Source organism: Anolis carolinensis, unplaced genomic scaffold (genome assembly GCF_035594765.1).
Source record: "Anolis carolinensis isolate JA03-04 unplaced genomic scaffold, rAnoCar3.1.pri scaffold_17, whole genome shotgun sequence".
In the NCBI taxonomy this organism is placed as follows: domain Eukaryota; kingdom Metazoa; phylum Chordata; class Lepidosauria; order Squamata; family Dactyloidae; genus Anolis; species Anolis carolinensis.
The window spans coordinates 6,020,504-6,039,620 of record NW_026943827.1 but is presented as its reverse complement, the minus strand read 5'-3'; the positions used below and the strand labels follow the sequence as shown (position 1 = coordinate 6,039,620).

The 19,117-nt window shown below is 45.9% G+C and overlaps 2 protein-coding genes across 3 annotated transcripts in view; both read left to right on the top strand.

The window, feature by feature from the left end:
• The window catches only part of LOC107983740 (zinc finger protein 658B-like), a 43,575-nt gene that overhangs the window by 1,952 nt on the left and 22,506 nt on the right, over nt 1–19,117 (top strand). Inside the window, exon 1 of one of the 2 annotated variants that reach the window (XM_062966081.1) lies at nt 17,144–17,248. The exons of the other annotated variant lie outside the window; for it this stretch is intronic. The gene's annotated coding sequence lies outside the window, so the exon portion shown is untranslated. Of the gene's footprint in view, nt 1–17,143; nt 17,249–19,117 lie in introns of those variants that run through there. 2 annotated transcript variants of the gene reach the window in all.
• On the top strand, nt 7,925–11,844 carry LOC134294550 (zinc finger and SCAN domain-containing protein 2-like). Its single transcript, XM_062966084.1, has one exon. The coding sequence runs from the start codon at nt 8,300–8,302 to the stop codon at nt 9,434–9,436; it is 1,137 nt and encodes a 378-aa protein (XP_062822154.1). The 5' UTR covers nt 7,925–8,299; the 3' UTR covers nt 9,437–11,844.

The window sequence follows — 19,117 nt, the reverse complement described above, 5'->3', positions numbered from 1 at the left end:
TTCGAAACTATTTAGCTGCTGGTGGTTGCTTTATTTTATCACTTTTAAACTTATTTATTATGCAGTGCTTTTGACACGAAATAAATAAATAATAAACATGCAAATGTGAGTAGATCAATAGGTACTGCTTCTGCAGGAAGGTAACAGCACTCCATGCAGTCATGCCGGCCACATGACCTAGGAGGTGTCTACGGACAATGCCGGCTCTTTGGCTTAGAAATGGAGATGAGCCCCAACCCCCAGAGTCAGATACGACTGGCCTTAATGTCAGGGGAAACCTTGACCTTGACCTTGACCAGTCACTACCTGTTTATAGATGGACCATTGGTCTCCCCCATCTCTGTCCATCCCATGGAAGGCTTCTTTGGTCGATGCCCACAAAGGTCTTTTAGGTAGAGTTTCAACGCTGTCTGTGTTGTATTTCTTAGCAGGTGGCTCTTAAAATTAGAGTCAGTTAATGTTAATTCATAGATTAGGTATCCTTGCCATCCATATCTTAAATCATGTTCTTCTAATAATGTGAGTAATCTTTTATATGCTATCGTTATCCATTCTTTTATCCAAACTAGAACTGCAGCTTTGTTGTATACCTTAAATTTTGGTAGAGCCATTACACCCCCCCCCCCCGGCCCGGGGGTCTTTGGCATCTTGCAAGGATTTCATCTGCAGTCTTGGCTTTTCGCCTTCCCAAATGAATTTACTAATATCTTTGTTCCATTGTTCGAGGCAGGTATCATTCAATAATACTGTAAATGTTTGGAAAGGAAACATTTTAATTGTAGATATTCTTCCCAAAAAAAGAGTTCTAGCTGGGACCATCCTTTTTTTTCTTTTTGTATCCCATTCGCTACTTTTTCATAGTAGTTTTTATATAGGTCCACATTTTTCATGGACAAATATCAGACCCATCGTAAGTTGGGTTGACAGTGCTCTCTGGATGATGGTCAAGTACAAGGTGAGGAGCTCAATCCGACGTGGGCTTCGAACTCATGGCCTTTCTTTCGCTCAGCAGGGATCTCTTGCTTGTGGCTCTTAACCAGCTGCGCCACAACCGGCTCCCTCCCCCCTCCTCCCCGGACCCCCCTCGGGTGTCCTCTGGGCATCATGCCGGGAGGAGGGCGAGGCAGGCCGCAGCCGAGGGTGCTCAGAGGGCTCTCAGCCGCCTTCCTTCCACCTGCCTCCCTTGAGCCTCCCTCACGGCATACGGATGGGGAGGAGGGTGAGACGTGCAGTGGCTGGGAGCGCTCCAGGAGGTTCTCTCTCTGCTGCCACGTCCCTTCCTCCCTGTATTTTTGGCCTGAGGATGCGGCCGGCCACCCTGTCCTTATGCCAAGAGGACAGGGAACGTGAGGAGGGGGCCAGAGGGAAGCGCCCGGGGGCCACATCCACACCCCCTCCCCCCTGGGCCTTACTTTGCCCATGCCTGCCTTAGGGGGAGAAAAGCAGTCTATAAATGTAGTAAATCAATAAATATATACTCCGTTTTGCACCAGCCCTTGCCCTGCCTTCTCGAATCTGATCGTGCCCACTTTTTCTGCTTACTGGTTGGTTGATTATGTAGTTTTATGGTGTTTTTACCTTTTCTCGTTTCAGGTGTTTTAATTATATGTTTTTTTGTTATACGTTTTTTAATTGTGTTTTACCTTGGGATCCTTGTTTATGCTGGGCTTGGTCCCCATGTAAGCCCCCCGAGTCACTTCGGGGAGAGAGATGGTGGTGGGAAATATTATTATTATTATATTATGAAATTATTATTATTATTATTATGTACATCCAATATGTAGGTGTCAATATCTATATTTTCCAGTTCCCGATCACTTCCTTGTTCTTTCCTTCCCTCCTTCTCTCCCTTCCTTCCTCCATTCTTCCTTCCCTTCCTTCCTCCTCCCTTCTTATGTATTTATTTTTTTATTTGGGTATTTATTTCTCGTGTTAGAAGAGAACCGAGGGTACAGGTTGTAATGGATTTGCAAACATAGAGGTGTTTTTAGAAAAAAAACATTGCATTAATACTAAATGTATTTTGCCCAGTAGCTGGCCACTTGGAGTGCCTCTGATGTTGCTCTTAGATGGTCCTCCATTGTGCTCAGTAAGTGGTCTGTGGTTGGCTCTTCTCCACAGTCGCATGTTGCGGACTCCACTTTGTAGCCCCATTTCTTAAGGTTGGATCTGCATCTCTTGGTGCCATAGCGCAGCCTGTTCAGTGCCTTCCAAGTCGCCCAGTCTTCTGTGTGCCCAGGGGGGATTCTCTCATCCGGCTTCAGTCGCCGATTAAGGTTCTGAGTTTTAGCCTGCCACTTTTGGACTCTTGCTTGCTGAGGTGTCCCTGCGAGTATCTCTGTAGATTGTAGTAAGCTATTTCTTGATTTAAGGCATTGGTGTGGTGGCTGACACCCAAACAGGCTGCTACTTCCCGGTGGATGTCAGGTGGTGCGATGCCGGCTAAGCAATATAATTTCTCCAGTGGTGTGGGGCGTAGACATCCTGTGATAATGCGGCATGTCTTATTAAGAGCCACATCCACTGTATTAACATGATGAGATGTATTCCACACTGGGCATGCATATTCATTAGCAGAGTAGCCAAGCGCAAGGGCAGATGTCTTCACTGTGTCATGTTGTGATCCCCAGGTTGTGCCAGGCAGCTTTTGTACAATGTTATTTCTAGCACCCACTTTTTGCTTGATGTTTAAGCAGTGCTTCTTGTAAGTCAGAACATGGCCCAGGGTAACTCCCAAGTATTTGGGTGTGCTGCGATGCTCCAGTGGGATTCCTTCCCAGATATTCCTCAGAGCTCGAGATGTTTGTCTGTTCTTACGATGGAAAGGACACATCTGTATTTCTAGATGGATTAGGGATCAGCTGGCTTCCCTGTAATAGGCAGTATTTATTTATTTTGTGTCAAAAGCATTGCATAATAAATAAATTTAAAAGTGATAAAATAATGGAAATCACAAGCAGCCAAATAGTTTTAGACCAAAAGTGGGTGACAGTGCCTGCATTGTTGATAGCTTTAAACAACTCCTCTGTCCATGAGGCAGGGCATTGTGGGAAAGCAGACCTATGCGGAGTTGTTTGTTCTGCTCCACAGTCACACAAGGGGGAGGATTCCTCCAGGGAGTGCCACCTTGCCAGGTTGTCTTTAGATCTGCCCACTCCGCTTCTGAGTCTGTTCAGGGACTTCCAAGTTGCCCATTCTTGGTTTGGCCCTGGAGGAAGGAAGACCCTCGTGGGGGGCCATCCAGTTGGAATTGCCTGGTTTAGCTGCCCAGAGGGACACTCTTGCTGTTGCTGGAGGAACATCGAGAGGAGTGGTGGTTCTCATGAAGCCCTTCCTTGATTTGAGTCTGGTGGGAGGAGGCTGATAGCCATGCAGTGGGTGGCTTTCACAATGTTCGACCTTATTTCTCTCACCATTAGCAGCAACTTCCCATCGCACGTCAGGAGGGGCAATGCCAGCTAACTTGTAGAGTTTATCAACAGGTGTAGGTTTAAGGCATCCCGTGATGATTCTGCATGTTTCGTTCAGTGCTACGTCCACCTGCTTCGCATGGGCAGACTTGTGCCAGACAGGACAGGCGTACTCAGCAGTTGAGAAAGACAAGGCCAGGGCTGATGTTATTATTACTTGTGGGTCTGCACCCCATGCGCTGCCAGTCAGTTTCCACAGGATGTTGTTGTGTGCAGCTACTTTGTGCTTGGTGTTCATGCCGTGTTTCCTATATGTTAGTGTTCGGTCTAAGGTGACACCAAGGTATTTAGGATGGAAACAGTGTCCGAGCTCTTGGCCTTCCCAAGTAACTTTCAGTCTCCTGTTGGCTTCATGGTTACGTAGGTGGAAAGCACACACTTGTGTCTTGGAAGGGTTAGGCTTCAGGTGGTTCTCTTTGTAGTAGCTGGAGAGATCTTTCAAGGAAGTAGTGAGTTGGCTTTCAACTGTTTCAAAATCTTTCGTTTGTGTTGTTAAGGCCCAGGTCATCAGCACTCTTTGTGAGTGGTGGTAGTGGCTGATCATTCGTGAAGATGTTAAATAAGGTCGGTGCAAGAATGCTGCCTTGGGGCAAACCATTCTGTTGCCTCCTCCATCTACTTTTCTGGCCCTGAAACTCCGAGCTGGGGCAAGGGAAAGGCCTGTGCAATACAGCTGAGAGGGCAGGGCTGATGGCAAAGCAGATGATAAGTTAAGGCTGGAAGGGCCAATCAGATTAGTACAGTACAAATCCAGGACAGGGACAATAGTAAAGTGCAAGGGCCGAGAATTAAGTTATGGCTAGAGAGATCCAGTCATTTAGTGAACTGAATCAATCAAAGGCACATTGGAACTAACAAGATTTTAGGTCTTTACAAAAAGTGGGCAGGGTGGGCGCTAGTCACAGGAATGTGTGGGCTGGGCAGGAGAGGGTTCAAAGGGTTCAAAGGTCTTTCCGCATGGAAACCCCTTTTCTCTCCCTTCCTTCCTTCCTTCCTTCCTTCCTTCCTTCCTTCCTTCCTTCCTTCCTTCCTTCATAGAATCATAGAATAGTAGAGTTGGAAGAGACCACATGGGCCATCCAGTCCAACCCCCTGCTAAGAAGCAGGAAATCGCATTCAAAGCACCCCCGACAGATGGCCATCCAGCCTCTGCTTAAAAGCCTCCAAGGAAGGAGCCTCCACCACGGCCCCGGGGAGAGAGTTCCACTGTCGAACAGCTCTCACAGTGAGGAAGTTCTTCCTGATGTTCAGGTGGAATCTCCTTTCCTGTAGTTTGAAGCCATTGTTCCGTGTCCTAGTCTGCAGGGCAGCAGAAAACAAGCTTGCTCCCTCCTCCCTATGACTTCCCTTCACATATTTGTAGATGGCTATCATGTCTCCTCTCAGCCTTCTCTTCTGCAGGCTAAACATGCCCAGCTCTTTAAGCCGCTCCTCATAGGGCTTGTTCTCCAGACCCTTAATCATTTTAGTTGCCCTCCTCTGGACGCTTTCCAGCTTGTCAACATCTCCCTTGAACTGTGGTGCCCAAAATTGGACACCGTGGGATTCCAGGTGTGGTCTGACCAAGGCAGAATAGAAAGAGGGGGAGCAGGACTTCCCTGGATCTAGACGCTATTCCCCTATTGATGCAGGCCAGAATCCCATTGGCTTTTTTAGCAGCCGCATCACATTGTTGGCTCATGTTTAACTTGTTGTCCACGAGGACTCCAAGGTCTTTTTCGCACACACTGCTGTCAAGCCAGGCGTCCCCCATTCTGTATCTTTGATTTCCATTTTTTCTGCCGAAGTGAAGTATCTTGCATTTGTCCCTGTTGAACTTCATTTTGTTAGTTTTGGCCCATCTCTCTAGTCTGTCAAGATCGTTTTGAATTCTGCTCCTGTCTTCTGGAGTGTTAGCTATCCCTCCCAGTTTTGTGTCGTCTGCAAACTTGATGATCGTGCCTTCTAACCCTTCGTCTAAGTCGTTAATAAAGATGTTGAACAGAACCGGGCCCAGGACGGAGCCCTGCGGCACTCCACTTGTCACTTCTTTCCATGATGAAGACGACGCATTGGTGAGCACCCTTTGGGTTCGTTCGCTTAGCCAATTACAGATCCACCTAACCGTAGTTTTGTCTAGCCCACATTTTACTAGTTTCCTTGCCAGAAGGTCGTGGGGGACTTTGTTGAAGGCCTTACTGAAATCTAGATATGCTACATCCACAGCATTCCCTGTATCGACCCAACTCGTAACTCTATCGAAAAAAGAGATCAGATTAGTCTGGCATGACTTGTTTTTGGTAAATCCGTGTTGACTATTAGCAATGACCGCATTTGTTTCTAAGTGTTCGCAGACCACTTCCTTAATGATCTTTTCCAGAATTTTGCCTGGTATTGATGTGAGGCTGACCGGACGGTAATTGTTTGGGTCGTTCTTTTTTCCCTTCTTGAAGATAGGGACCACATTCGCCCTCCTCCAATCTGCTGGGACTTCTCCCGTTCTCCAAGAACTCTCGAAGATAATTGCCAGTGGTTCTGAAATAACTTCCGCTAGTTCCTTCAGTACTCTTGGGTGTAGCTGATCTGGCCCTGGGGACTTGAATTCGTTTAGAGAGGCCAAGTGTTCCTGGACAACTTGTTTCCCTATTTGGGGTTGGATTTCCCCCAATCCTTCGTCCATTCCGTGTTGCTGAGGTTGAAGATGGCTTTCTTTTTCTGAGAAGACCGAGGCAAAGAAGGCATTAAGTAGTTCTGCCTTTTCCCTGTCCCCTGTCGCCATCACCCCATCTTCTCCTTGCAGAGGCCCTATCGCCTCCTTTTTCTTCCTTTTTCTACCAACGTAAGCAAAAAAGCCTTTTTTGTTGTTTTTTATGTCCCTGGCAAGCCTGAGCTCATTTTCCGCTTTAGCCTTGCGAACCTTTTCCCTACAGGTGTTGGCTATACGTTTGAATTCTTCTTTGGTGATTTCTCCCCTTTTCCACTTCTTGTGCATGTCACTTTTGAGCTTTAGCTCAGTTAGAAGTTCTTTGGACATCCATTCTGGCTTCTTTGCACTTGTCTTATTTTTCTTCTTTGTTGGCACTGTTTGCATTTGCGCCTTGAGTATTTCACTTTTGAAAAACTCCCATCCATCCTTAACTCCCTTGTTTTTTAATGTCGGCGTCCATGGAATGCCGCTCAGTAATTCCTTCATTTTTTGGAAGTCAGCTCTCTTAAAGTCCAGAATGCGTGTTTGACTTGTCTTAGTTTCAGCATTCCTTTGTATTGCAAACTGCAGGAGCACATGGTCACTTGCCCCTAAGGATCCAACCACTTCAACTGTGTTGATCAGGTCTTCCACATTTGTTAAGATTAGATCAAGAGTTGCTGATCCCCTTGTTGCCTCTTCTACCTTCTGGACCTTAAAATTATCTGCAAGGCAAGTGAGGAATTTGTTGGACTTTGTACTCTTGGCTGAGTTTGTTTTCCAGCAGATATCGGGATAATTGAAATCGCCCATGACTACTATATCTCTTCTTTGTGCCTGTTTGGTCAGCTGTTGACAGAAGGCTTCATCAAGTCCTTCAGGACTCGGAGGTCTGTAGTAGACACCCATGACAAGATCTTTTTGAGTCCCGGTTCCCTTGATTCTTATCCAGATGCTTTCAAGCTGGTTTCCTGGATTACAGTCTTGCATTTCTTCCTTCCTTCCTTCCCTTCCTCTCAGGCTGCCCTGTTCCCTCCTCTCTCTTCTCCACCTCTTCCTCCTTCTCCTTTGGGCCGGGATCACAGGGGTGGGGAGGGCCAGAAGCTTCCTTGAGGCAACAAGGCTGCAGTTGAGGGAGGGCAAGCTCATGCTTCACCACTGGCAGATGCGCTGAGGGAGAAGCACCCGGCTCCTCCTCCTTGTCAGCCACAACATGGCTTTGAATTAGCCAGTTAGGAATGCAGGTCCTTGTTAGCTTGGAAGATTCATTTGGGAAATGTGGCCGGAGTGACCCTTTGAGATGCTGAGGAAGCAGAGTGGGGAGTCCCTGTGGCAGGGGAGATAATGACGTAATCAATAAAGAAATCCTTGTTCCTTTGAGCATTTAGCACAATGCTGGTAATTCACGGAAACCCATGATCCAGAATATGTTACACCCTTGAATGTGGGAAGGAGTTCTGCCTGCCTGCCTGCCTTCTGTTCCTTTAACCACGTTTGGGTCTGACCCAATGAAATGGGTGTGGCCCTCTAATATGGGGGAAAGGGTTCAGTTCCTTCCTTCCATGATTCCTTCCTTCTCTTATCCTGTCCTTCTGTGTTTCCTTCCTTCCACCTTTCCTTTCTTCTTTCCTTTTTGCTTTGTTTACCTTGAGCCAGAGGTATGCGGCTTCATGTCTAACCTTTTGCTTCTTCTTTCTTGACCAGGACATGAGACTTCTCTGGAGCCACCCCTGCCGTGATGGGAAACAAACCAGCTTCGAGTCGATATTAAGGCATTTGGAAACCAAAGTGCAGGCAGGAAACCAGTTCTCTAGGAAAAGGGATTCCTCTCAAGGGGCTGATCCTGCTGAATTCCTACATTCACTTTGGATTCTAGAGTAGAACCATAGAGTCGGAAGAGACTGCATGAGGAACCCAGTCCAGGCCTCTGCCGTGCAGGAAAAGCCAAAGTACCCCTGACAGATGAGCATCTGGCCTCTGTTTAAAGGATTCCAAAGGAGCCTCCACTACATTTTGAGGCAGAGAGTTCCACTGCTGAACAGCTCTTACAGTCAGGAAGTTCTTCTTAATGTTCAGATGGAATCTACTTTCCTGTAATTTGAACCCAGTGCTGTGAGTAATCAGAAAGGGAAAAACAAGAATCAAGTGTCCATATTGGAATTAAATGTACATAGCACATAACTCTGTTGACATGGAGGAGAAAGCATATAAATGTATTGCATGTGGAAAGAGCTTCTCTCATAATTCAAATCTACATAGACATCAAAGGACTCACACTGGGGAGAAACCCTATAACTGCCTGGAGTGTGGACAGAGCTTTCCTCAGAAGGCAAACTTACATACACATCAAAGGACTCACACTGGGGAGAAACCCTATAACTGCCTGGAGTGTGGACAGAGCTTCGCTCGTAGTTCAGGACTACGTTCACATCAAAGGACTCACACTGGGGAGAAACCCTATAAATGCCTGGAGTGTGGACAGAGCTTCGCTGATAGTTCAGCACTACGTAGACATCAAAGGACTCACACTGGGGAGAAATCCTATAACTGCCTGGAGTGTGGACAGAGCTTTTCTCATAGTACAGGACTACGTTCACATCAAAGGACTCACATTGGGGAGAAACCCTATAACTGCCTGGAGTGTGGACAGAGCTTCACTCGTAGTTCAGGACTACGTTCACATCAAAGGACTCACACTGGGGAGAAACCCTATAACTGCCTGGAGTGTGGACAGAGCTTCGCTCGTAGTTCAGGACTACGTTCACATCAAAGGACTCATGCTGGGGAGAAACCCTATAAATGCCTGGAGTGTGGACAGAGCTTCGCTCAAAGTGGAAACCTAAGTTCACATCAAAGGACTCACACTGGGGAGAAACCCTATAACTGCCTGGAGTGTGGACAGAGCTTCACTCGTAGTTCAGGACTACGTTCACATCAAAGGACTCACACTGGGGAGAAACCCTATAACTGCCTGGAGTGTGGACAGAGCTTCGCTCGTAGTTCAGGACTACGTTCACATCAAAGGACTCATGCTGGGGAGAAACCCTATAAATGCCTGGAGTGTGGACAGAGCTTCGCTGATAGTTCAGCACTACGTAGACATCAAAGGACTCACACTGGGGAGAAACCCTATAAATGCCTGGAGTGTGGACAGAGCTTCATTCAGAGTTCAAGCCTACGTTCCCATCAAAGGACCCACACTGGAGAGAAACCCTATAAATGTCTGGAGTGTGGACAGAGATTTACTCGGAGTGGAACTCTACGTAAACATCAAAGGACTCACACTGGGGAGGAACCGTAGAAATGCATGGAGTGTGGACAGAGCCTTTCACGGAATAACATTATACATAGACATCACATAGTACACTCTGGAGAGAATGGTGTTAATTGACACCAGAGTGTCGTTTTAAAATGTACAAAAGGAACTCTTGCAAATTTTGGAAATTCAACCTCATAGTTGGGACATTTCCTCACGTGGTGTATTGTAGAAAGATTGAACTAAAATATGTTCCATTCTGGAAGTAAGCAAGGTTAAATGAAACTAGAGTTTTATATGTTGAGAATGTTGGATGATCAATTAGAATGAAAACATGGGTTGTTACTGTGATATACTAAAGTGTGTGTGTGTATATATATATTATTCTACTCCCTTGAGATAATATAGTCATATATACGGACTATATACGGACTATATTATATATAATATAGTCCGTATAGTCTCTCTCATATATATATATATATATATATATATATATATATATATATATATATATATATAAAAAAGACTATACGGATAGATGGAAGGAATGTTTTAGTCCAAAGCAAAAAGAATGGCTCATGAAGACCTGCAAATTACACAAAACAAAAAAACTGAGAACAACGTGGGCAAATGTCAGTTGTTATATTTATTAATGGTAAGAGTGTTATCAGAAGTGTGGTTATATTATATTATCTAAAGGGAGTAGAATAATGAGAGATAAAAATTAACAGATAGAATGAGGCCTTTAGGCACAAATCCCTTTCTGTTTTCTAGTTCAGTTGTGTGTCTATGTAGGTAATTGTTTCATTAATGTGTGTGTTTCTGATTTAGTTTGTATCTCATGTAGTAGTTAGTTTCATGTAGTTGAAACATTATATATAATTTCTGCCTTTTTGTATTCTTGCTTTTAATCTGTTTTTTATTTTTTTATTTGCAAAAAAGAAGGGGATTTATAAGGGTCAAAATGGCTGAAACTGGAGGGGTGGGTAGACCTGGTTTTAGCCCAAAATGGGGTTTAATGTTTAATCTAGGGCGCCTTTGAAGATCATTTCCTTCTTCGGTGTTGGTGGCATGGGTTTGGATTCCATTGTCTTCCTTCAGACATTATTGTTCCTATTATGCTTTATACAACATGTATTCACTGCTTTGATCACCATCGATTCTTTTTCACTGCCTTGTCTATCCCGCAAACCCTTCCAGTGTGTTCTGTTGGTCATCAGGGTTGTGTGTGCTAAGTTTGGTCCACATCCGTCATTGGTGGGCTTCCGAATGCTCTCTGGATGCAGGGTGAACTACAACTCCCACGTTCTGTGTGCCAAGTTTGGTCGTCAGCTTCTTTTGTTCTGAACCCAAAGGGTTCCTGTTCTTTTGATGCCGAGTGTTCAGGGAAGAGTGAGGTCTGTGAGATCAATGAGGCTTTCAGAGACCACGTCTGGTTGCTTTGCTGGGAAATTGTACAAACATGTTCACACAAATGGGAAGGTTAGAAGATTTGGTTCATGCAGATTTTAAGTTAATAACCTTTAAAAATAGAAGATAAAATTTGGAAAGCACAGGATGGTGGAGCATCTGAGTTGGTTGAGCCTCAGTAACGGTGGAAGCCCAGTGATTTTATTTGATCTATCATGTCAGAAACTAATTGAGAGTACAGTTATAATGGATTTTAATAACACAACGTTTTTGTTTTTTCGTGTCAGGAGCAACCTGAGTTGCTTCTGGAGTGAGAGACTTGGCCGTCTGCAAGGACGTTGCCCAGGGGACGTTGCCCGGATGTTTTGACGTTTCACCATCCTTGTGGGAGGCTTCTCTCATTTCCCCGCATGGAGCTGGAGCTGATAGAGGGAGCTCATCCGCACTCTCCCCAGAAGCGACTCAAGTTGCTCCTGACACGAAAAAAATAAAATAACACAAAGTTAAAACTTGGCATGATACTAGATTTCCTTTGACTAGAAGGTGGCCGCTTGGAGTGCCTCTGGTGTCGCTGTGAGAAGGTCCCCTGTAACGGAAAGCCCTATTTTATTGGGGATTTTTGTCTATGTTATGTAATGTTGATTCAGTGGTCAAGGTGGGCAGGAGTTGGCTACTGCTGATTGGCTATGTGTCACCATGGTAACGTAGAAATGCAACTATTTCGAAGCTAGCACGAAAGGGGCGGAGCTAGCTGGATGAAAAAGGAGGGAATGTTTTAAAAAGAGTGAGTTAGTGAAGTTCTCTAGCCAGTGAGCTTGAAAGACGATGTCTGAAGTCAGTTAGGTTTAAGTTTCCAGTGAGATAGAGCTGAGGAAAAGGAATACTGTTGAGACAAAGTTCCAGTCAAGTGGTTGATGTTACAGAATGAAAGATATTATCTATATAATGTACAAATGAAACGGAAGAAGTAAACCTTTGCAACAAGTTACGCTTTTTGGACTAAAGAAACCATCAATAAATAATTCTTTGTTTGTAATAAAGACAGTGTTCCTGAGTGGTGAATTGCTCTACTTAGAGTCAGCGGAAGATTTGTCTCTCATCCTTCCCCTCCGTGTCACATCCTCTCATACACGCACAGCACAGACTCAAGGGTTTCTAGCTGGCAGTGGCTGGGATCCTGAAAGAAGGATGGCCCCCTGCCATAGTGGGATTTGAGAGATCCCATCTTGAAAAGGCGTGGGATATTAAGAGGAAGATTCCCTTGGCCTAAATGGAAAGAGCTGTGGGCAGGGTGTCCCACATTTAATGGTGGCAGTGGTTGGGATCTTGAAAGAGAGATTTCCCCCTGCCTGTTTGAGAAGCCACTCTTGTCCCTTTTTTGGAAGTGAGCCTTGCACCCCCCAATGTGCTTGTGGCTGCATTGTAGTAAGGGGTCTGTGGTTGGCTCTTCTCCACACTCGCATGTCGCGGACTCCACTTCCTAGCCCCATTTCTTAAGATCAGCTCTGGATCTCGTGGTGCCAGAACGAAATCTGTTCAGCGTCTTCCAAGTTGCCCAGGAGGGAGTCCCTCATCTGGTATCAGCCATGGACTGAGGTTATGGGTTCTGCCCTGCCACTTTTGGACTCTCGCTTGCTGAGGTGTTCCTGTGAGAATCTCTGTAGATTTTAGAAAGCTCTTTCTTGATTTAAAGTGTTGGCGTACTGACTGATATCCGAACAGAGGATGGGCCAGAGATGTCACTGCCTCGGTCCTTTCATTGCTGGCTGCTACTTCCCGACGGATGTCAGGTGGTGCTGTACCGGCTAAACAGTATAACTTCTCCAGTGATGTCGGAGTAGATATCCTGTGATAATGCGGCATGTCTCACCAAGGGCCACATCCCCTGTTTTAGTACGGTGAGATGTGTTCCACACTGGGCACGCGTATTCAGGAGCAGAGTAGCAGAGTGCAAGGGCCGAGGTCTTCACTGTGTCTCGTTGTGATCCCCAGGTTGTGTCAGTCAGCTTTCATATGATATTCTTTCCAGCACCACTTTTTGCTTGATATTCAAGCAGTGCTTCTTGTAAGTCAGGGCACGGTCTAGAGTGACTCCCATGTATGTTGATGTGCTTCGATGCTCCAGTGGGAGTTGGTGGAGACTCAGACATGGTGTAGGTCCAGTGAAGGTGGACACCCATCAATGGTGGAGGCTTTTAAACAGAGCAAGCCAGGCGATGGAGGAGGCCTCTGGATGGAGAAGGCTCTGAGATGGAGGAGGCCTCTAGGTGTTATAAGCTCTGAGATGGAGGAGGCCTCTAGGTGTTATAAGCTGAGCAGTGGAGGAGGCTCTGAGATGGAGGAGGCCACTAGATGTTATAAGCTTCGCAGTGGAGGAGGCTCTGAGATGGAGGAGGCCACTAGATGTTATAAGCTGAGCAGTGGAGGAGGCTCTGAGATGGAGGAGGCCACTAGATGTTATAAGCTGAGCAGTGGAGGAGGCTCTGAGATGGAGGAGGCCTCTAGATGTTATAAGCTGAGCAGTGGAGGAGGCTCTGAGATGGAGGAGGCCTCTAGATGTTATAAGCTGAGCAGTGGAGGAGGCTCTGAGATGGAGGAGGCCTCTAGATGTTATAAGCTGAGCAGTGGAGGAGGCTCTGAGATGGAGGAGGCCTCTAGATGTTATAAGCTGAGCAGTGGAGGAGGCTCTGAGATGGAGGAGGCCTCTAGATGTTATAAGCTGAGCAGTGGAGGAGGCTCTGAGATGGAGGAGGCCACTAAATGTTATAAGCTGAACAGTGGAGGAGGCTCTGAGATGGAGGAGGCCACTAAATGTTATAAGCTGAACAGTGGAGGAGGCTCTGAGATGTGTGGAATGATATTTTAAATTGTAAGTCACTCGGAGCACTCTGGTGGAGAGCGACTAATTAAGATATAAAGTGAAGTGAAGTGAAGAAGAGGGGGGGCATGACTTCTCTGGATCGAGGCACTAGGCTCCTACGGGTTTTGTTTATTTATTTACAGTATTTATATTACTCCATTCTTTTGAAGGGGCCCTAAGCCAGAAAATAGTAATCTTTTGCCTCGGTGGCTTTGCCTCTCCCTGTGAGCTGGTGCCTTTCTCCAGGAAGTTCCAAGGAGAGAAGAAAGCTCAGAGTAAACAAGTTAGGTCACTGGTATCACTTGTGCCAAGTGGGTGTGGAAGGTGAGGAAGACCCTCAGGCATTGGTCAATTTTAGATAAGCCAAGATATAGATTCTTTGTTAACTGCGCACATGTTGCGATGGCCATTTGCATGGTACGGACCCACTGAAGGGGGTGCCTACGGCTGTTTGCCTTCTCATCAGCCGTGATCACAATAAAAGGCTTGTTTTCTGGCTCTCTTGGGATTCTCTCCTTGACTTCCCCTCCGGGCCCGTCTCCAACGCTTTCCAACCCCGAAGGGGATTCGGGGCGGATCTCAATGCACACATTCACACGTGGCAAACATCCAATGCCATTACACATACAACACCTAGACCGGGGGTCCCCAAACCTTCCAAACAGAGGGCCAGTTCACGCCCCCTCAGACCGTTGGACGGCCGGACTATAGGTTTTAAAAAAACTATGAACAAATTCCTATGCACACTTCACATGTCTTATTTTGATGTAAAAAACAAAAACAAAATGGGAACAAATACAGCCTCAATGTTAATCATCATCATAATCATAATAAAATAATAAAGAGGGTTGGAAGAGACCCTTTGGGCCGTTTAGTCCAACCCCCTTTGGCCTTTGTGCACCAAAAGCACAAACAAAGCACCCTGACAGATGGCCACCCAGCCTCAATGTTGGTAATAATAATAATAGTTTTTGTGTGTGTCAGGAGCGACTTGAGAAACTGCAAGTCACTTCTGGTGTGAGAGAATTGGCTGTCTGCAAGGACATTGCCCAGGGGACATTTCACGGATGTTTTGATGTTTTTTCCATCCTTGTGGGAGGCTTCTCTCGTGTCCTCGCATGGAGCTGGAGCTGACCGAGAGAGCTCATCCGCACTCTCCCCGGATTGGATTCGAACCTGGCAGTCTTCAGGTCAGCAACCCAACCTTCAAGTCACAAGGCTTGAACCCACTGCACCACCAAGGGCTCCAAATAACAGCAACAACAACAACAATAGTAACACATCACACAGTCGTAGGCACTTGGGAAGTGTTCGACTTGTGATTTTGTGATTCAAAATCCAGCATATAGATCTCATTGGCTGTGTTATAGTGTGTCTTTGTGTCAATAATAATAATAATAACAACAACAAAGAAGGTTGGAAGAGACCACTTGTGCTATTTAGTCCAACCCCCTTCTGCCTTTGTGCACCAAAAGCACTAGCAAAGCACCCCTTAATAATGAATTAAATCATAATTAAAATGCCATTCTAAACAAGCCAAGCTTTGGAAGGCGGAGGAGGAGGGAGCGGCTGCCGCAGGGGCCGGATGAATGGCTTCGATGGGGCACAAGTGGCCCCCGGGCCGTAGTTTGGGGCTGGGACGGAGAAGCCCTATTGTCCCCGTCTGGCCATGAAGACCTCCTTTGGGAAACCACGAGCCCAGGAGAGCAGGACCCTGGTCGAAGCCAAGCCTCCCTCGGGACCGCGCCATGGCACCCAGGGAGCTCCGCTGTTAGGCTGAAGAACCACCTCACGGCCTGCCAAGGATCGCTCCAGAAAGAGACGGGCTGAGTAGAGGGTGGTTGTTCCTTTGCTCTGGCCATTGTCATTGGTCCCTTGAAACCCCAGAGTTGGAAATATTCCCTCTGAGACCCAAACACAACGTCTTCTCTGAGAAAGAACGTCTCTTGTGGACTCGCAACAACCCTCTGGCCTGGATTCTCCGCTCGGGCCACAGGGTCTCCTTCTTCGCCCACAGTCGTGAGTCTTCTTGTCCCCACGGAAGCCCATCCGTCTTCTTTCCTTCCTTCTCCCCCGAAGTCCTCACGGCCACACGCCTCCACCTCCACTGAGGTCGGGTGCAAACACCACGAAACGGGGAGGCCGGCAAGGTGGGGAGGAGCAGACCCTGGTGAGGCTGGAATGTCCCACGGCCTCTGCGTCTGGCTCTCTGCCGCCGGTCTCGTGGCACGGAAGGTTTGCCCTGTGTCGTGGCCTCGTGATCCGCCCAGAGAGTTGGGCAGAAGCTTTGGGGAGCTGGAGGTGCTCTTACTGCCTATTCCGGGGAAAACGGGGGCGAGAAGGGCGGGGTGGAAATACGGTCAGAACGTCAATCAACGAAAGAAGAAGGTGGCCTCAAAGAGTCAAGAGTCTTTCTTTCTCCCACCCGGGACGTTATTCCACAGGGAGAGAGAGATAGATAGATAGATATATCAACCCCACTTGTCTAGTTCCCAACAGACCTCTGGGGAAGCCTGCCACAGGTGTGGGCAAAACGTCAGGAGAGAGTGCTTCTGGACCAAGCCTGGAAAACTCACAGCAAGCCACCCATTCCGGCCATGAAACTCTTCATGATATGACAATATTGGGTATTAGAGTCTCACTGATCCAACACTCGCTTATCCAACGTTCTGGATTATCCAACGTTCTGGATTATTTTTGTAGTCAATGTTTTCAATACATCGTGATATTTTGGTGCTAAATTCATAAATACAGTAATTACAACATAGCATGACTGCGGATTGAACTACTTTTTCTGTCAAATTTGTTGTAAAACGTGATGTTTTGGGGCTTAATTTGTAAAATCATAACCTAATTTGATGTTTAATAAGCTTTTCCTTAATCTCTCCTTATTATCCAACATATTCGCCTGTCCAACGTTCAAGCCGGCCCGTTGACGTTGGATAAGTGAGACTCTCCTGTATCAAGCCCGCCGCTCGGGCTGAAGAGGCAGAGGGAGGGGGCGGGGCTCTGACGTCACCAGAGCTCTTGGCTGCCACGCAGCGGCCAGGCTGGGAAGGGCGCCCTCCGAACGGCCGGGAAGGAAAGGGCGGCCCGGGTTGGTCCTCTCTGTGCTGGGCGGGGCCTCAAGAGGCAAGGCCCCGCCCTCCCCTGCTCAGCCAATGAGGCCCCTCCCTTCCCCTGCCAGGCCAAGGCCCCGCCCCTCCCTCCCGTCTCTCAAAGGGAGAAGCCCCGCCCCCCGGAAGGGTGTCTGTGAGGAGGAACCCTCGCCACGCCCCGCCCACGCCCTGACGTCACTCCCTCCGACGGACAGGGGGCGGGGCCTCCGTCCTGCCCTCAGAAGCCGCCTTCCTTCTCGCCCGTCCTGGTCACCCGTCCATCAAGGCCGGAGCCAATAGGGGCCCGCTGGTAGGCGGGGCGTCACGGACTCGGCCAATGGGAGGGCGAGGGGTGGAGGAGGGGCGGGGCTTCTTCCTGGCTGGGCCTGCGCAGAGCCTCTCTCGCCGCCATTGTTTTCTGAGGCGTTTCCTCTGGAGCCGCGAAGGAGGAGAGAGAGAGAGAGAGAGAGAGAGAGAGAGAGAGAGGTTTGTGTTGATCTTGACATTCTGTCTGGATTGAGTGTCTCTGGGTCTCTCTGTGGGGAGGGGAGGGGGCGGGGCCTGCCTCCCTCCCGGAAGAAACGAGGCCTCAATGGCCGCCAAGGCCCCCCCTCCCCCTCCCCCTCCCTTTGGACTTGTTTGTTTATCTGTTTATTGTTTACTGCATTTCTATCCCGCCCTTCTCACCCCGAAGGGGACTCACAGCGGCTTAGAAATGATATGATATCAATTTAATGATATAATCATATTATACTATTGGATATTCATGTAATATTAATAATAATATTATGATGTAATACAATGTAATAATAATTATAATTCACTATTATCATTCTATATTTATGTTACATGCAATATTACTAATATTATTGCAATATAGTCGTATGACATAATATATTGTATGTATTTGTAAACCGCCCTGAGTTTCCTTCGGGGTGAGAAGAGCGGGATAGAAATGTCGCTAATAAATAAATAACCATGTACATACAGTATACTATAATATTAGCATAGCACAATAGCAGCATTATCTATCATTCTATTCTACTATACTGCAATATTATTTGCAATATTGCATGTAATATGTAATATACAATTATAATAGTGTAGTATTCTTACATTGCAGTACATTATAATATTATACGTATATACTATAATATATTATTAACATTGCACAATATCAGCATTATCTATTACTATATTGCACCATACCACAATACTGCAATATTAATAGCAATATTACATATAAATATAATGTACAATTATAATAGTGTAGTATTATTACATTGCAGTACATTATAATATTATACGTATATACTATAATACATTATTAGCATAGCACAATATCAGCATTATCTATTAATATATTGTACTATACTGCAATATTATTTGCAATATTACATGTAATATGTAATATACAATTATAATAGTGTAGTATTCTTACATTGTTGTACATTATAATATTATACGTATATACTATAATATATTATTAGCATAGCACAATATCAGCATTATCTATTACAATATTGTACTATACCATTATACTGCAATATGATTAGTAATCTTACATGTAATATATAAGATGTAATTGATATTATTATATTGTATTAAAGTATTAGAATTATATTGTATTACATTATATTATTATTTTATACTACAGTAGAGTCTCATCCAACATAAACAGGCCGACAGAACGTTGGATAAGCGAATATGTTGGATAATAAAGAGGGATTAAGCAAAATCCTATTAAACATCAAATTAGGTTATGATTTTACACATTAAGAAACAAAACATCATGTTATACAACAAATTTGACAGAAAAAGTAGTTCAATACGCAGTAATGTTATGTAGTAATTACTGTATTTACGAATTTATCACAATGTATTGAAAACATTGACTACAAAAATGCCTTGGATAATCCAGAACGTTGGATAAGTGAGTGTTGGATAGGTGAGAATCTACTGTATTAGCATAGCACAATATCAGCATTATCTATTACTATATTTTACTATACTGCAATATTATTTGCAATGTTACATGTAATATGTAATATACAATAGTGTAATATTATATTGTACTAGCTGTGCCCGGCCACGCGTTGCTGTGGCGAAGTCTGGTGGTCTGGGAAATAAAGTATTGAGGAATTGGTGGTAGTTAAGGTCAAGGGTAAACATTTCCCCCTGACTCTGGGGGTTGGTGCTCATCTCCATTTCTAAGCCGAAGAGCCGAAGAGCAGTACCTATTGATGCACTCACATTTGCATGTTTTTGAACTTCTGGATTGGCAGAAGCTGGGGCTAACAGTGGGGGCTCTCTCCGCTCCCCCAATTCAAACCTTTCGGTCCAGAAGTTCAGCAG

What these genes read in the sequence shown, in the direction of transcription:
- LOC134294550 (XM_062966084.1), top strand. Translation starts at nt 8,300, where the DNA reads ATGTACATAGCACATAACTCTGTTGACATGGAGGAGAAAGCATATAAA.